This window comes from Chelonoidis abingdonii, chromosome 11, assembly GCF_003597395.2.
Source record: "Chelonoidis abingdonii isolate Lonesome George chromosome 11, CheloAbing_2.0, whole genome shotgun sequence".
Classification (NCBI taxonomy): Eukaryota; Metazoa; Chordata; order Testudines; family Testudinidae; genus Chelonoidis; species Chelonoidis abingdonii.
Window position 1 is genome coordinate 2995890 of NC_133779.1, and position 17171 is coordinate 3013060.

A 17171-nucleotide genomic window follows, 5' to 3' on the forward strand; every position below is an offset into this window, starting at 1 on the left:
AAGCAAACAGTGGGCCCCATGGATCAGTGCCTTTGGCCCAGCTGTGCTGGGGGTCAGGGGGGCGTGCAGCAGGCAGGGGAGGGACTGTCTTCCTCATTGCTAAGCATTGTGGCTGGGCCCCTCGACTCTGGTGCAGCCGCACCCTGTGCGTGAGGGAGGCTGTGACATCGGTGTTTCAGAGTCTGTGGTTACCAGGAGGCCAGATCCTGTGCCCTGCCTGCTCCCCCACAGAGCCAGTTCCCCGGAGTTGCGCTGGGATGCGCAAGCTCTGCTCAGACTGGGGCAGGCAGAGCACAGGGCTGGGGGCCAGGAACCCCAGCTGTCCTGTGCCAGGTCCCTAGGGAGTGATGTTCTTACGGGCATCGGCACTGGTGTTATGGCAGCACCTGGAACCCGCCCTTCCCACAATGGGGGCTTCATTGATCCGGGTGCAGCAAAGACCCAGAGTGAGAGGCGGGGGTCAGGTCTGGCGTTACGAGTGTAGTGAATATGAGGTGTATTATGGTAGCAGGTGAGAGCCAGGCCCCATTGCGTGTCCAGTCTGAATAATTAGCAATGGGGAGGGGAAACTGAGGCACCAAGAGATGTCACTTCCCCAAGGCACCAATAGAACTCAGGTGTCCGGACTCCAAGCGCTACTGCCCTGTGGCCACTTGGGGGAGGAGGGGAGAAAACCAGGGCCCTGGGTCACGTTTAGCCCGTTCACACAGGCTAGCACAGGTCAGCGTCTCTTCCAAGGGCAAGCACTGAGCCTTCCCCAGCCCCAGGAGCAGATGGGATGGTGCCGCTAAGCTGCCTCACGCCAGCCCAGGCCTTGCCCGTCCCCGAGGAAGTTCAGCCCCAGGGCGCATGGTGTCACCTTGGAAGGAGGGTGTCCCCCAGGCAGCAAACCCGATGGCCTTTCGTCTTCACTGCTGTTTGCTCAGCCTGTAGGATTGCGCCACGCAGCCCGTTCAGTGGGCCAGAGGACAGGCCAACAGAGGTGGGGCGGTTGGAAGAGCCAGCGCCCCTTGGCTCTGTGCCCCATCCAGAGCTCTCCCAGGAGTTGGGTTTATGGGCCCATTGCTACCCTCCCACTCAATATATGGAGCAATGTTCAAAGCAGAACAGGGCAAGGTAGACAGGTGTGCCCGGGCCCTCGGAAACGGGTGGGGGTAGAAACGACAGCTTAGTGCGCTGGCATCGTCTCTTACCCGCCTCGGCTACATGCGTGAGCGTCGCCACCGAGAACGTTTTCAGCTGCAAAAATGCAGATTTGGCAACCGCGGAATTCAGGTGGGTTTTGCCAGATGGTTCGGGGTGAAAAAAAAACCCCAGCCCCACAAAACGCCAGTGAATCGCTTTGATTTGCCCTGTTTAAACCAAGCAAACCAGCCCACTCCCCGCACACACTTTGGAAAGGAGGGGGAAAAAAAACGCGCAGTGTTTTTGGTGCCCTGAAATGAAGCTTTTTTAAGCTTTTCAGTGCCGCGAAACATCAAAGCAACCCCAAGGAGAAAACTCAAGAGCTGTGCCAGCTGTGGCCATCACTGTGCATGGGGCCGCCGCCAGCCTGGCTAGCTGGTGGGTGCTGCCGAGGGGATTTCCGCACCACTGGGAGCAAGGGAGGGCTCCGTGCCGACGGGCAGCGGGTGCATCACTCGGTGCTCTCGCTGTACTAGTCACTACAGGGTGTCTCCTAAGGTCTCTGCTGAAAGCCTGGGGCAGATTGTGAAGCACAGCGTCTGCACGATTAGGGGCTGCAGGTCTGGCACTAAAAGGGGCGCATGGACACCTGGCAGGCCCCCTTCTCCCTCCTAGGCGGCTCATGTGCCCATTTCACAACCGTCACCCACTGACAGATGAAACAAAATGCTACTCGGGAGACTTTGGTCCTCGGAAAACACCCAGAACCGCAGGGAGTAAACACCATGAACTTCTGGAGCTATAGCTGGGGAGGAGCGGGGGGCGGGGGTGCAGCAGTTTCCCCGTTATCCTTCACCCAGGCTGGTAACAGGGTTTGTTTCCTGAAAGGGGGCCACGGCCAGGCTCGGCTGACACTGGTGGAAGGGCCATGCGTGGAGGAGCCAGGGTTAGGATTGTGGCTTCCTGGCTGCTGAAGCTGCTTGTTAAATAAACGTGCCCTTGTTTTCACTACAGCCCCCCCACGGCAGTGCGTGTGTTCAGGGGCACGGCCTTCGACCGTGTAACGAACAAGCGGTGGGGAGGGGAGGGCTGTGAGCAGCCCAGGACTGGGTGCTCTAGGGAGATGATGAGAGGTTGCAAAGTGCCCATCTCTGGCTGGGGCGGGAGGGAGAGAAAGAGCTTGTGTGGCCCCTGCAGGCAGGGGGCTGAACCCTGGCAACGACCCACATGGCTCCCTCATGCTAAGGGGATGCATCAAACCCCCTTTCCCCTGTTGGGCTCCCCACCCACCAGCCCCCAGCTTTAGCTCTGGGGCCTGAGCCAGCAGCAAGGGGGCAGAGAGCACCTGCTGTATGGCCAAGCCCAGGGCAGAGCAAGCCCCACTGTTCCCCAGGGGCTGATGCCCCCCCCCCGTGCCCCCCTCCTAGGGGCAGTGTCACTCACACTGCATTTCATCCTCCGCCAGCTGCCTGGTGTAGGCCTGAGAGACCTGCTTTCCCCCTCCACCACCTGGGGGCCAGGAAGAGGTGTCTCACCAGGCACCCCCCAGTAGCTTGGGTAACGGCTACAGTGGCCACCCCTCCAGCTTGCTCCTTCTAGCAGCCCTCCTGGGGAGGCTACTCCCAGCCTTGGCCTCTGCCTCTTGCCACTTTCCAGCCACCCCCTGGGGCTCCCTTTCCCCAGGTTCAAACCCTGGACGCCTCCCACTGGGCCAGGCGGCTGCTCACGGCTGGGCGGGTGGCCCTGGCCCCACTAATCAGCCCCAGACCTCATGCAGCAGACGACACGTTTGCTTGGGTTTCAGTTTATTAATAAACTCAGCTCTGGGCTGATCTCATTGGTGGCTTCTTCTGCTATGAAACGAGCTTTTGGGGCTAGCGCAGGCCCCAGGCGTGACCCAGAAAGGGGGGGTCACACTAAAGGCACCGTGGGCTAAGAGTCTGATTGAGCCGCAGCTACATCTTGGAGTACAGGACGTCCTTGGGGCTCTTCCTCTCCACGGCAGCCTGAGCAGATTTCACGACATCCTCAGTCTGCAGCATGCTCATGTTCCAGGTGGCCTGGGGAGGCAGGGCAGGTAAAGGGGGCAGGAAAGCCACTGAGGGGAGGGAAATGCACTGGGCCATTCACCTCTAGCCACAGGAGGCTGCAGGCAGAGTTCCAGGGCAGGGGCTGCAGGTTGGGATTGAGGGGCACCAGCAGAACTGTGTGTGTGGGGAGCCCAGGGGGCTGGGAATCGGGAATGAAGGGCACCGGCAGAGCTGTGTGGGGGGAGCCTGGGGCTGGAATAGCAGGGGCTAGGGGCCGGGAATGAGGGGCACTGGCAGAGCTGTGGGTGGGGAGGCCAGGGGCCAGGAGTCGAGAATGAAGGGCATCGGCAGAGCTGTCCCAGGGGAGCCCAGGGCTGGAATAGCAGGGGCTGCAGGTCGGGGTTGAGGGGAACTGGCAGAGCTGTGTGTGGGGAGCCCGGGGGCCAGGAATGAGGGGCACTGGCAGAGCTGTGGGTGGGAACCCCAGGGGGCTGTGGGTCAGGGATAGGGGGCAGCAGCTTGGTTGCTCACCATGTACCGCAGGCCCTCGGACACGGAGTGGTCCCTGGAGTAGATTAGGTTGACCTTGGTGCCCTGCACGGCCACGGGACTCTTGCCAGCAATGTCGGCCGCCAGCTCGAAGGCGCCCTCCAGCATGGCCTGCTTGTCCTGGAAAACCCGGCTGGGGAGAGGGGAGGAGCCATGTGAAGCTAAGGGGGGCGCCCCGACCCCCAGAGCCGGGACACCGTGCCCACCACCTTGCGGATGGGACAGAACCAGTTCGCAGCAGTGGGGTCTCCAGCCAGCCGCAGTGCACATCACGACAGGGGGTGTGGCCCAGACCCCTCCCAGTGGCTCTATCCCACAGACCCATGCAGTGGGGGAAGGAAGCCCTCAGCCTGCATGGGCCTCTCTGCTCTCCTCACACGCTCAGGAATGGGGACGACTCGGTTCTATCCCCAGCTCTGGAGGGGGAGCCAGGACTCCTGGGTCTCCTCCCAAAACAGCCACAGACTTAGAAGTTTAGGAGAAACCTCCCAAGCCCTCTCTGTGCCTCCCTTTAGCCAGCTGTGTGTTGGCCGCCTCTGGAACGAGGTGGGGGGGAGGGGCATTTGCTCCCCTCGGTAACATGCTTATGGGGGGAGCTACCTGACCAGGCCGCTGCTCTCAGCTTCTGGAGCCATCATCTTGCGGGCGGTGAAGGCCAGTTCGTTCACCAGGCTGGGGAGGGAGAGCACAGGGACAGGTGTGGGCATGACACAGACACAGACACACAGACACACACACACCCCCTCAGGGAGAGACTGCACCTTGCCAGCTATGCTGTACAGATCCCTCCTCCACGTCTCCCCTCTCCCTCTGCCAGCACAGCCAGCTTTCTGGCAGGGCAGGGCCGCAGCACAGCTACTCCCTGACACCCAGCCAGCTTCCGGGGCGCTGGGCAACCAGTGGGGAGTACTAGGTAAGGGAGAATGGATCCTAAATCCTCTTGCTCTTCAGCTGGGCTGAAGCTCCCTGCAGTCTCTCTAAGCACCACAGGCCTTGGGCTGTTCCCACTTCCCTCTCCAGCAAGGTCCCATGGGCAGAGGCCACAGGGTGACGCATGAGCCAGCCCAGAATGTGGCAATTCAATCCCAGGAGCATGGCCAGGCAGAGGCAGCGATGCTCAAATTGCAAGGCAAAGATGGGGTCAAAAGTGGAATCGACTCTCCACGATTGGGGGCTGTGGCGGGACCTGGGGTGAGGGGGGACAGGGCCTGGAGAAGTGTGAAAGGAGCAATTTTCCAGGCACTGATGCTCAGATTCTGTGGCACCCAACTGAACCCCCAGGGCCGTTAGCCTACCACGGATCCACCAGCTCCGTCAATTGACTGCCCCTTTTAATGGAGCTGGGGAGAATCCAGGCTCTGACCTGTCCCCACGTTTGAAACCGGCCGCAGGTACATACCTCTGGTTCCCAATGATCCTGGGCAAGCGCTGCAGCGTGCCCACATCTGCCGCCAGCCCGACATCCACCTCCTGCAAGGGGGGAGAGAAGGGCAGGGCTTAGACACCTTCGTGCCTAGACGCGAGGCAGAAGGGGCATCAGCTCACTGGGCCAGACGAAACACAAGGGAGCTGGTATGTGTGTGAGTGTGAGAGAGAGAGCGCAACCATGATCCATGGGGAAACAGCCCTGGCTACACAACGGCAGCAGGGACGGAACCCAGGTCTTAAACCACGAACCTCTCCTCTCTCAGCTAAAAAACCCAGCTCTGCTGGCCAGGGCTGCAGAACTGTACGTGGCCCAGCCACCACTAGAGGGAGCCACATGGAGCTGGGGCAAGGAAGGTGGCTGCAGCAATTGTTGCAGAGGGAATGGCATGTTTGCCAGCCAATCACTTTGCTTCTATCAGCCACTCTCTTTTTGCCTTTGACAACATAAACTCTTCCAAGCAGTGACTGTCTTGCTATACCTGTCCAGCACCTGCTACCACAATCCTGTGATGGACTGAAAAGTGGGTTACGATTGTGATCTTTTCCTTTAAATGCTCTGGGGTTTTCCTGGTCCTGCTGGCAGGCCAGGGGGGCGCTGTAGGAAAATGGGAGATCAGACTGAGTCAGCAAAGAGCCAGCTCAGAGTAAACTAGGGTGAGCTGAGCCCCTCTGCCTCAGAGAGCAGCCTGCTTTGTCTTGCTCTGGTTTGGGGCGCTGGTGTGTTAGGATTGTGGATTCTAAGCAATAAAGTTATGCAGCAACCTTCCAGTGAGAGTATTGTGTGTTTTTACCTAACTTGTGTGTGTGTGTGTGTGTACGTGACTAACATAACTCTAATGCATTGTCACCAAGCCACAGAGTTGACATAAATGGATTCTCTGAGCTATTGGTTTAGGCTCTCAGCATATTCAGGCATCAGTACAAATCCCAAAGGGGTTCTTCAGAACCATGAAAGGTAACTGTGACTCAGGGATCTCTTGATGCCGCCTGCCACAGGGGTACATAAGGGTATAGGGAGCCCATGAGTTCACCAAAGGGGTCATGTAAGACCTCTACTGAAACCCTACATCACACTGGTCATTGTAATCACTGCAAAATTTAAGTAAAGAAAATAGTGGAGAGTTATATAGATGCTGAAAATTCTGTTCTTTAGGGCTGTAGTTGAAAGGGGGTCACTCAAAGGTAGTGTGCCTTGAGACAAACATCTCCAGGCAGGGGATGGGAGACCCTTCTCTCACTGCATGTCATACAATAGGCGTCTATTAGCGTGCCAATGCCCATAAAGAGCTGGAAAAGACAACAGAAGGAAATTAACAAGAAGAGCTAAACAGTGGGGGAAGAGAGGAGATGCCCTATTTTGAGGTGAACATCAGAGGTCTGTTTTTGGTATTTTGGGGGTGCAGACACACAACCTGGCACCTTTCACCTAGGAAGTAAACTTGTCGAAAACACTGGGGTTATGCTAACTTGTAGGAGACGGGGGAATGCCCTGTTAGCAAAGGGGAGGCTCTAAGAAGCGTTATGATTTTGTTTTATATGTAACCGTTTGTTTCCAATCTTCTCACTTGCTAGCACTTGAATCTCTGTTTGACAATAAACATTCACACTCTACATAATTGCATTGAGTCTTACAAGCTGGCGTGTATTTTTCTTTTGGGAATAGTGGATCTGAGAGTTCTGTACAGCAGGGGCTGGGCACTCCAGAGGGATGATCCAAGGGCTCCTGAGTCAGTGTGTGCCTATCACTACCTGTACAGAGAGACCAGGGCCAGAGCCTGGTGGTTTCAGGGCGCTGATCCACAGACCAGACTGCCTCCGAGGTGCCTGAAAACCCTGGATACCGCTGGGAAGCAACAAATGAGCTCAGATTCTGGAAGACAATGGCACAGCTGCGTAAATGCCTTATATTCCGTGGTGTGGAAAACACAAAAGCAGTGCTGCTGGCACGTTACAAAGTCATAGAGCCAGAACAGCACAGTGCTGTCCCACCATGCCCCAAAACATGCTTAAAAAGCCAGCAACAATCCAATTTCTATCCTCAAATGAAGGGCAGCAGAGGGCCGGGGACATACCTTAACTTGGAACCATGCATCCTGGGTGCAATACCGGATATCACAGGCAGAGATCAGATCTACACCTGCAAAGGGAACTGACAGTTGTTCTGGTCCTGCTGTAACATTCCCACATCTCCATCCCTTCTGCTTTCCTGTCCTCGTTCTCCTCTCTCTGGTGCCAGGAGTCTCCAGGGAGGTTCAGACAAGGCTTCCCCTTGGGGAATCCCCTACATGGATGGATGCACGGCGCCCCCTAGTGCTGTGTGAGGTTCAATACTAACTGATTCATTGACATAACTGCCAGCTTTCTCCATCACCCGATTCGATCCGTTGCCTTGCTGTGAGGCTGCCAACTAGTGTCAGTTCTGAGGGCAGTTTGGATGCCTCTCTGCTGGGAGTCGCACAGTCATCGCACAGTGGCTGCTGAACAGCCAGCGCCTTCGGTCCCTTGCGGCCTGTGCCAGTTTGGAAGCAGGGATCTAAGACGTGAAAGGCTCCGCAGCCTATTGCTGATTCCAGCCCATCTCACCCCCATGAGGAGCCCCATTCCCAGTCTGATGGGCCTCACCTCCCCCAATGCAGCCTCCGTGGACAGCGGCAATCACAGGCTTCGGACACTGGAAGAAAGCCAAAAGGACATTAATCGGAGGAGCCATAGCAAATCAGCCCCTACCAACTCAGAAACCCCCTAACCATAGAACATTAGGGTTGGAAGGGACCTCAGGAGGTATCTAGTCCAACCCCCTGTTCAAAGCAGGACCAATACCCAACTAAATCCCTAAATGGCCCCCTCAAGGATTGAGCTCACAATCCTGGGTTTAGCAGGCCAATGCTCAAACCACTGAGCTATCCCTCCCCCACAATGGTAGCAGGGACACTGGCTAGTTGGGGCTTCTAAGCCCTGCTCTGTCCAGATGGGCCAGGTTCTTGCTCAAGTCCTGACTTCAGGGCTGACAGTGGGGCCACGAGAAGCTAGGGGCTGCAGGGAAGCCCCGATACAATGAGAGAAGGGCAGAGAACACTCCCCCAAGGAGGCTTGATGCAGGGAGCTACAGTGCTAGCCAGGGGTCAGGGAGGTAGTGCCAGGAAGATCTTGGATGCAGTTCTCGGTGATCCCGGGGCACGTTATTGTTGTTATACGTATTACTGTACGGCCCATGAGCTCTAGTCAGGAACCAGGCCCCCATGGTGCTATTTTTATGGCTATTAGGTACATTACGCAGCCAGTCATGGCCCAGCCCCCATTGTGCCAGGTGCTGTATATTTTTATTACTACTGTATTGGGGTATTACTGTGGCACTGCCCCTCCTTGACACGCTAATATCTTGGGATCAACACAGCTACAAAAACACTGTAAGCGACAAGTGACAACATTTCAGGATGTATTATACGACAACACTAAAGCAAGCATGCACAAAAGACTTTACAGCAGGGCCGGCTCTAGGCACCAGCGTCCCAAGCATGTGCTTGGGCAGCATTTTTCAAGGGGCGGCACTCCGGCCCTTTTCTTTTTGTGCTTGGGGTGGCAAAAAACCTGGAGCCAGCCCTGCTTTACAGCATAATAATTTGATATTTATACTTGCATTTTAAGATGAAATAACATTAAGGGGCAATTCATTTTTTTGATGAAGAAATTGGTAAAGGGTTTTTTCTTAAGCTGAAGCTTTCTATAAATTGGGAGCTACCCTATTTACAATGAATTATTTAATATTAAATTTACTTTTTTTGGCTATTTAATTTTTACACTCAAATAGGTTATTGGCAATTAATGATATTATTTTAATGATCATTCGCATCAATGCAAATTCTGCAGTTACTAATATTTCAAACCATTTAAAAATTCCGCACACACCACTTTTTAAAACGAAAACATATTTACGATCATGACCCAAGGTTGTGGCTGGAGTCACGACTATTCATACTTTTTATTTACTCCTCCTAACAAGCTTAACTTTAGCTAGTCTGAAGCCTAAAGTTTAGGCTTTAAGGCCTGCTTTCTACTTGCATTTCATACATACATGATTAGCATAAGCAAACATTTCCCTCCTAGTCCACCCCAGGCAAGAACATCTTCCTGGCAGGACAGGTGCTTGTGTCCCTGCTGAGCCTTCTCACCCTCTCCAGCACTGTGAAGCTCTCCTGATACTCCCTGATCTTCTTGCGCAGGTTCCACGCCTTGCGAGCCGTGTCGTCCCCTTCCACCATCACAAACACACTGCCCATCTCCATGAGGTCGATGCCTATGGCAGGGGGGTGAGGGCAGGAGGGAAATCACAGACACCCCTACTTCAATCACAAGAGGACTGATCGACCTCTCCATGGCCCTGCAGACCAGATCTAGGGACCTGGACACTCAGCTGCTAAGACACTGATTGCTAATGGAGAGGTCGGGGCCCCGGGGTCATGCAAGACAGGGGGAGGGGACTCACGCCTGAGACTGATGTTGCTCCTACCTGTCCCACCCAGGGGAGATGCACTGAGACTAGCCCAGAATGGCTTCTACTAGCCCGGCCCAGAAAAGTCCTGCCAGCCCCACACAGGGGGAGGCGATGCTGAGACTGGCCCAGCACAGCTCCTATGTCCAACAATGTCCACTGAAAGAACCTCTAGCATAGGGACTGGTCGCTATCACAACCCGGGAACTGGCCTCTGGCCGGCAGGAAACCCACCCCATCTCCACGATACATAAGCCGTTCGTCCGAGGCTCCCCCCGCAACCAGCACATTCAGGTTGCCTTACCAGCACTGAATAGCTTCCCGGCACCTGACACCACCACTGCGTGGCACTCCGAGTCTTGGGCAATCTTGTTGAAACACACCACCATCTCCCTGCAGGGATCAGAGCAACAGGAGATCAGCCAGGCTCTCGCTAGAGGAACAGTTACTTCAGCCATCCCAAAAAGTTACAAAAACCCTCACTCCTAATTCTTGAGAGCACCCCACTCACTCTCTAGGGGTGAAAGGAGTTCAGATTCAGACCCACTGGCTGATCCAGACATCAGTCCCACCGGGCACCAGGCTGAGACCCAACCAGCTCCAACAAGTTTCAAGGCCAGTTCTCTGCCTGTTGGATATCACTTGGGGACGAGGTTCTTACAGTGCAAAGACAGTTGGCTTAGAGGAGACACATGGCACAGCACAAGTGCAAGAGAATCAAAACCACCTTTATTTTTGATCTCTTGGGTGGTGTGGGATCAGAGACAGGCTAAAACTGGGGAAGGACATGGAAACATCTCAGCTCAGGGTGAGGATAGTAAAGCATCAGCGACCCCAGCTAAGAACATCCTATTGGCAGCACCTCACCGGAAAACATGCTGCTTTAGAAGAGGGCTTTATAGGCCAGCTGTGCTGAAAAGGAATCTGTGGCAGAGGCAGGAATCAAACCCAGGTCTTCTGAGTCCCAGCCCCTAAACACAAACCTTCCGTTCACCAGGGACTGCTCCCAGCCACTTCAGGAAACCCACTGTGGCTTCTTCCAATACAGCTTCCTCCCATGACACATCCCCTCTTTCCGGGGTTTCTCAGCCTGTAAATTGCAACTCCAACTTGGGTGGCTCAAATGTGTCAAATGGCCAGGCAGGAGACCCGTGGGTGGAGGGAGGGTGTCCTGTCCCCAGGGTGGGGTAGGAGGGCTGCAGAGCTCACTGTGCATGCATCCCACAATGGCAGCTCCAGTCCCATGCGGCTGGCTGGGCACGGTTCCCCACTCCGAGCACTGTTACATGGTGCACATTGTTACAAGTTTGGCCTATCTACCCCTCCATCATGACAAAGCGGTGGTTGGGCCAAACCTGAGTGGCGCTGCACCCCCGTACCCCAGGTCGCCATGCTGGGAGCAGAGCCAAGCCAGCCCTTTGGGACAGGAGCCACTACTGTGGTACGCGTGGTGTACTTAGTACATATCACATTGATTTGTATATTCTACGGCGAGGGTAAGAAATACGTAGTAAGCCAGATGTGTTTGGCTTATTTTAGCACTACGGCTATTTACCGGTTTACAAACCATCAAGATTTACAAATTGCTCCTAATCCCAGAAAGGGTGAGAACCACTGCACTCCAATGCTGCCCCACCCTGATGCTGTCACATTCGGTTCTGGGCTCATTGGGGCAGAAATCTGATAGAGATTTGACCCAGTTCACCCACCGCCTGGCAGAGCAACGTGTGCTGTCGACACCACAAGAACAGCCACTAACTGGTTGCTTCTCTCTCCTTGCTTGTTTCTTGTTGTCTAGGGACACAACCTAGCCTCAGCATACGGGGATGGAGGGGCGGTGCTAGGGGACTTCTCACGGGCCCCTCCACCAGCGTTCCTAGGATTACCTCCAGAACACTGTATTCATGGCGTTCCGTTTGTCCGGCCGGTTCAGCTCCACGTGGAACACTTTCTCCCGCACCCGGGACACCTTCAGAGTCTCATAGCTGTGAGATGCATGGGGCTGCTCTGGGGCCGACGACATGGCTCTGAAGCTAAGCAGTGGCTGAATCTGAGCGGACAGCTCTGGGAAAAGAGAAACATGGCCTATTAACATAAGAGATCCCAGCACAGAATTCCTTGTGAGGGGGGTACTGGGCTGCACTATTAAATGGGGCAGAGTTTGGTAAACATAAGAGGAGCAGTGTAGCCCAATGGATAGGGCACAGGAGACTCAGGACTCCTAGGTTCTATTATTGGCTCTGCCACAGACCTCAGGCACGTCCCTTTCCCCCCATATCTGAGTTTCCCCTCCCAACCCTTGTCTATTTCATCGGTAAGCTCTGACACAGAGACAGTCTGCATATTGCACAGCACAAAGGGGCCTATGGGTACATTCAGCGCCCCTATTGACTGCTGTGGGAGCTCCTCTGGGCTTGGCCCTTTTGAAAGTCAGTGCCTGAGTCGGAATTTCACAGCCTAAATGATGGAACCCAAGTTACACTGTCTCAGCCACGCAAAGATTAAAGCTCAGTGCTGCCTCTAATGCTCCATGCCTCTTGGCAGAGGCAAGGGTTTGGAAGAATAATTAACCAGGGGGCTGCATGGAGATGGAGCGATAAGATACAGAGCACATAAGGAAGCTGGTGTTGTTTGAGAAAAGGAGGAGCGTAGGTTAAATTTTTCCAGGTGGTGCTTTTTAAAATCTTTCTCAAGGTGTGGAATTTATTACACAATTTTATTTACACGGTGGTCCCCCTCCTCCAATTTTATCACAGAAAAAAATACCCAGACTTTTCTCCATCCTACCTAGGGGATCTCAAACCTGCACAATTTGGACAGCTTTATTTATATGTAAGCGAGCAAACTGCTCTCTTGTTCATCTGCAGTGCCTTAATCCTCACCAACCACATGACGGGGAGCAATATCAGCTGCATTTTGCAAACTGGGGAAACTGAGGCATAAAGTGGGGGAGTGACTTGCAACATCTAGAAAGAAAACCCAGGAGTCCTAGCCCCATGCCCCTCTCTATGCTAACCACTAGAACACACTCCCTCTCAGAGCTAAGAACTGAACCTGAGTCTCTACTCTCAGCCACCCTGTTCTATCCACTAGACACCATTGTCCTCCCACAACCAGGTATAGAACCCAGGAGTCCTGACTCCCACCTTTTCTGTTCTAACCATTAGGGACCACTCCCCTGCCAGAGCTGGGATAGAACCCAAGAGTCTTGACTCCTTGTCCTCCACTTTTACCATCCCTATCGGGACCAGTTCTGTCACCTCAGGCAAGTCCCTTCCCCACTCTGCACCTCAGTTTCCTCAATTTTAGAGCAAGGACACTGAACTATTTCCCAGAGCTGTGAGGCTGAATTCCCTCCTGTCCACAAAGGGCTTTAGGATGTTTGGATAGAAGGGGTAAGAAAAGGGAGACATAAAAACTCCTGAATACCCCATGCATTCCTGGGACAATACTCAACGCTGCACATCAGTGCGGTGCTATCTGAGACACAACCTTTCCCCTAGTGTCCTTTGAACAGGCTTTTGGAGTCTGGCTCATAAATAGCATGTTCATGTTGGGGGGGAGAGATGTTCAGAGCTGTTTGCACCCATAAGCAATTGGGCAACAGGTAACTCCTTGCCCAAGTCTTTCACTGGGGCCGAGCCTGGGTGCTCAGGCCACCCTGCTTCGCCTCCGTTTGCAAAATGTTTTCTCCAGAAAGATTCCATACACGTGCGCCCAGCAGAAGCCCTGGAAATTGGAGCAGATCCCAATTTAGCTATCTTCAGCAGTTCTCTGCCACCGCCGCCCCCCCTTACTGTAGCACCTGAGCACTGCCCAATCCTCCAGCGAGAGAGGGCACAGCTGGGCTAGTATTCCCATTGTACAACTGGGAAAACCAAGGGTTTGTCTACTCTGGAAGTGCTTCAGCAGCACAGCCGCAGTGCTTCAGCGTAGACGTGACTGACACCACTGGCGGCGGTTCTCCCATAGGCAACCCGCCTTCCTGAGAGGTGGTCAGCTGAGGAATTATCTACACGGGGGAAAGGGGAGGTTAGGACGGCATAACTGCGTCGCTCGGAGTGGGGATTTTTCACACTGAGCAACATAGCTGAGGGTCAACTTTTTAGCAGAGGCCAGGCCTGACAAACGGCGCGAATAAGGGACTTGCCCCAGATCACGCAGGGGAACTTGGGGGGGCGGGACAGGGGAGACACTGAACCACGATCTCGCAAGGCCCGGCCCGGCATGTTAACCACTGGTTTGTCCTTCCTCCTGAGGGCCCAGCCTTGCCAGCAGACGCCCGCCGACTTATTTCAACGCACGTCCACCCGGGCCGATCAAAGCTTCCACCAGCGGGTCCATTAACCGTGTCCACGTCACCGGGCGCCCCCCCCGGTGTAACGACGCCCAGCGGGTCGGAACCCGCAGGCCGCACAAAGCAGGTCCCCCGCCTTGTACGGGTGGGGAAACTGAGGCAGGGGACAGGGACGTGCGTCCCAGGCTCCCGCTGGAGGACGCACCTACCTGCCCCTCAAGCCCCAGGGGACCTGCAGCTGGACACTGACGGGGGGGGGCACAACCTGCACAGGGATGGGGGGGCTGAAATTAGGGGGGAGGGTTCAGCAGGAGAGAACGAGGTGCCCTGGGGGGGCCACGCCCAGCAGGGGGGGTGACCCTGGGGCTCCCCCAGGCGAAGGGGGGGGCTGGACGTGAGGGGGGTTCGCCCCCCATGACTGACACGGGGGGGGCAGGTCAGGGTGCAAGGGGAGGGGTCAGAGGTCAGGGAGGGGTCAGCGGGTGCCTGTCCCTCACGTCTCCTCAGCAGCCCCCTCAGGACCGATCCCGCAACTGCCGCCGCCATCGAAGCCTCTCGCGCCGCGGCCGCTGCCAGCCGCGGCTCGCGCCCCGAGCCCCGCCCATAGTCACCTGACCCCGTAGCCCCGCCCCCGCCGCCATTTTCACTAATGGCAGAAAGATGGCGGCCTATTCTCAGCCCCTCCCCCTCCTTCCGCCATAAGACCCGGCGAGGCGGAAGGGGGCCCGTCCGCCATGACACCTACAGAGGCGGAAGTGGTACCCAACCGCTGCTACAGAGGCACATGGAGCCACTGCTCCAGCTGATGCCCCCCCCCCACCTAGCTCAGGAGAACCCAGCCTTTGTCAACCCCCCATAAACTCCCCACTCGTCTCCCCTTTCTGAAGGGCTTTTAAGTTTATTTTGGATGGCATCATACAGACCAAGAAGCACGGCGGGCCCCGGTTTCTGGTGACTCCCGGCTGCGGTTGCTGAGCTGTTGGAAGTGAGGATTTACTCATCACTACCTCCATAAATCGCTGAGGACACAAAGAGGCCTTCCACGACCTGCCATCTAGCTTCCCATGAACACACAAGGGGACAGCTTGCTTAATTAAAGGGCACAATATTAAACAGGTGTAATTGTGCATGGACACTTGGGGCAGTTTAATTTAAACCTGTTCCTAATTGTCTTAAATTAAACCAAAATAAATGTCCCCAGCAGACATTTAAAGTTAAAGGTGCAACTTTTTTTTTTTTTTTTTTTTAAAAAGCATTTAACGAGGCAGGATGTTCTTGCATAGTCAAAGCCTTATAGTGCCTGATAGACCATCTTGATTCATGGTTGTATTCTAAAATGCCAATAACGCACATTGGAAGACATAATCCCAACTACAGATACACAATGCTGGGATCTAAATTAGCTGTTTCCAGTCAAGAAAGGTTTTAGAATCATTGTGGATAGTTCTCTGAAAACATCTGCTCAATATGCAGCATCAGTCAAAGAAAGCTCACAGTGTTATGAACAATTAGGAAAGGGATAGAAAATAAGAAAATATATTACGACTGCATAAATCCCACACCTTGAATGCTGCATGCAGTTTGTCACCCCATCTCAAAAAAACAATGATAGAATTAAAAGTACAGAAATGGGTAACAAAAAGTGATGGAGGAATGAATCAGCTTCCATATGAGGAGACATTAAAAAGAGAGGCTGAGAGGGGGATATGACAGAAGTCTAGAAAATCATTAATGGTGTCACAAAAGTGAATTATTTATCCCTTCACATAATACAAGAACTAGGACTTATGTAATAAAAGGCAGCAGCTTCAAGTATTTTTTCCCACACCATCTGTAGAACCTGTTGCCAGGTGATGCTGTGAAGGCTAAAAGGATAAATGGGTTAAAAAAAGAATCAGGTAAGTTCATGGAGGATAGGTCCATCAATGGCTGTTAGCCAGGATGTTCAGGAACACAACCAGCATTCCCTCTAATTTTTCCTACCCATGTGCGGAATGAATTTTATGTGACACATCACCTTCACATTGGTGCACATAACAAAATTCATGTGGTGGGATGGGGCAGAGAAGTTTGGAGTATGGAAGGGGGCTCAGGGCTGGGATGTGAGGGCTCTGGCTGGGGCTGAGGGGTTTGGGGTGCAGGAGGGTGCTCTGCAGCTACAGCAGGGAGAGAAGACTCCCCCCCCAGCTGTCTCTCTCTCCAGGGCTGGGGCTGCAGGGTAGGCACCTGTGCCCCAGCAGGTCACCCCAGCTGCATCTGGGCCCAGGCCACAGACGTTGGGGCCTGTGGAGGGGTGTGCCGGCCACAGCAGATTCAGGCCACCGCAGCAACCTATGGAGCGGGCTAGATTGAGGTGCCCCTCCCCAAGCCACATTCCCTGAGTTCCTGCACAGTGCGAAATAGGTTACAGCATGGGCGCACAGTTTACCGGGAGTTTAGGACATAATCCCATGCTTCGGGTGTCCCTAACCTCCGACTGCCAGAAGCTAGGACTGGCAACTGGGGATGGATCACTTGATAATCGCCCTCTGTTCATTTCTTGTGAAGCATTCGGCACTGGCCATTCTTGAAGACAGTATAGTGTGCTAGCTGGACCATTCCTCTGCATCAGTATGGCCATTCTGACAACTGTGCAGGCCTCCTCTCATTCACTGTCACATGGCATTGCTACAGTAGCTCCTGCAATTGCTTACTTGGAGAAGTAACATTAAGAAGTTAGTGTGCTTTTAGCTGTTGCTTAATATAATTGAAAGAACAGAAACAAGGGAACAGCACCAGCTCCCTGTCAGATTTCTGTGCACCGTGTTTTCCAGAACTACTGATGTACATTGCAGTTACTGGATTGACTCAGTCACACATGCAGGGCTTTCAGAGAAAACCTAAGCTGCCTCAGCAGTGGCACAGAGATCGGAAATCCCACTGAATACTTTTCAAAGAAGCGATTTAATCCCCATGTCAGACCGTACAATGGTGGGGAAGGGCCAGTCACCTACACCCCAAAGACAGCTGCATTTCCCTGGCACTGCATAGTTGTAGAACACTTCATGATGAAAGATGCTGTTACTTAAACAGATCTGCTGTTAAAGTCGTTGTCTGTAACATTCCAAAAAAATAATCATCCCAATCTCCTCAATGAATTCCATTTCAAAGCATTCATTATTCACTCTAAATCTGACTCAGGAATTCTTTTTTTTAGAAGACATTCCAGTTTTCTTTTATTTGGCAAGTACGTGGCTGCAGTTTGTAGTCTGTG

The 17171-nt window shown here is 54.0% G+C and overlaps 1 protein-coding gene across 4 annotated transcripts; it reads right to left on the reverse strand.

The window, feature by feature from the left end:
• Nucleotides 1-2913: 2913 nt before the first annotated feature.
• On the reverse strand, nt 2914-14498 carry ECH1 (enoyl-CoA hydratase 1). Of its 4 annotated transcripts, none has more exons than XM_032776284.2 (10): nt 14416-14498; nt 11508-11685; nt 9926-10014; nt 9302-9426; nt 7755-7803; nt 7205-7269; nt 5104-5174; nt 4305-4376; nt 3687-3837; nt 2914-3185 (listed from the first exon to the last, which is right to left on the reverse strand). In XM_032776284.2, the coding sequence occupies exons 1-10, from the start codon at nt 14462-14464 to the stop codon at nt 3081-3083; spliced, it is 954 nt and encodes a 317-aa protein (XP_032632175.1). In that variant the 5' UTR covers nt 14465-14498; the 3' UTR covers nt 2914-3080. The 4 variants fall into 4 exon arrangements, with proteins under 4 accessions (XP_032632175.1, XP_074926705.1, XP_074926704.1 ...); XM_075070604.1 differs by lacking the exon at nt 14416-14498 and adding an exon at nt 13241-13504; XM_075070603.1 differs by lacking the exon at nt 14416-14498 and adding an exon at nt 13208-13226.
• Nucleotides 14499-17171: the final 2673 nt, after the last annotated feature.

Excerpts from the sequence above, each read along its gene's own strand:
- ECH1 (XM_075070604.1), bottom strand. The coding sequence starts at position 13,328 with ATGGAATCTTTCTGGAGAAAACATTTTGCAAACGGAGGCGAAGCAGGG. Across the intron at positions 11,686-13,240 it reads GGCCCCAGTGAAAGACTTGG|AGCTGTCCGCTCAGATTCAG; the intron begins GCAAGGAGTTAC and ends CTCTTTTCCCAG. Across the intron at positions 7,804-9,301 it reads GCTTCACAGTGCTGGAGAGG|TGTCCGAAGCCTGTGATTGC; the intron begins GTGAGAAGGCTC and ends GCTTTCTTCCAG.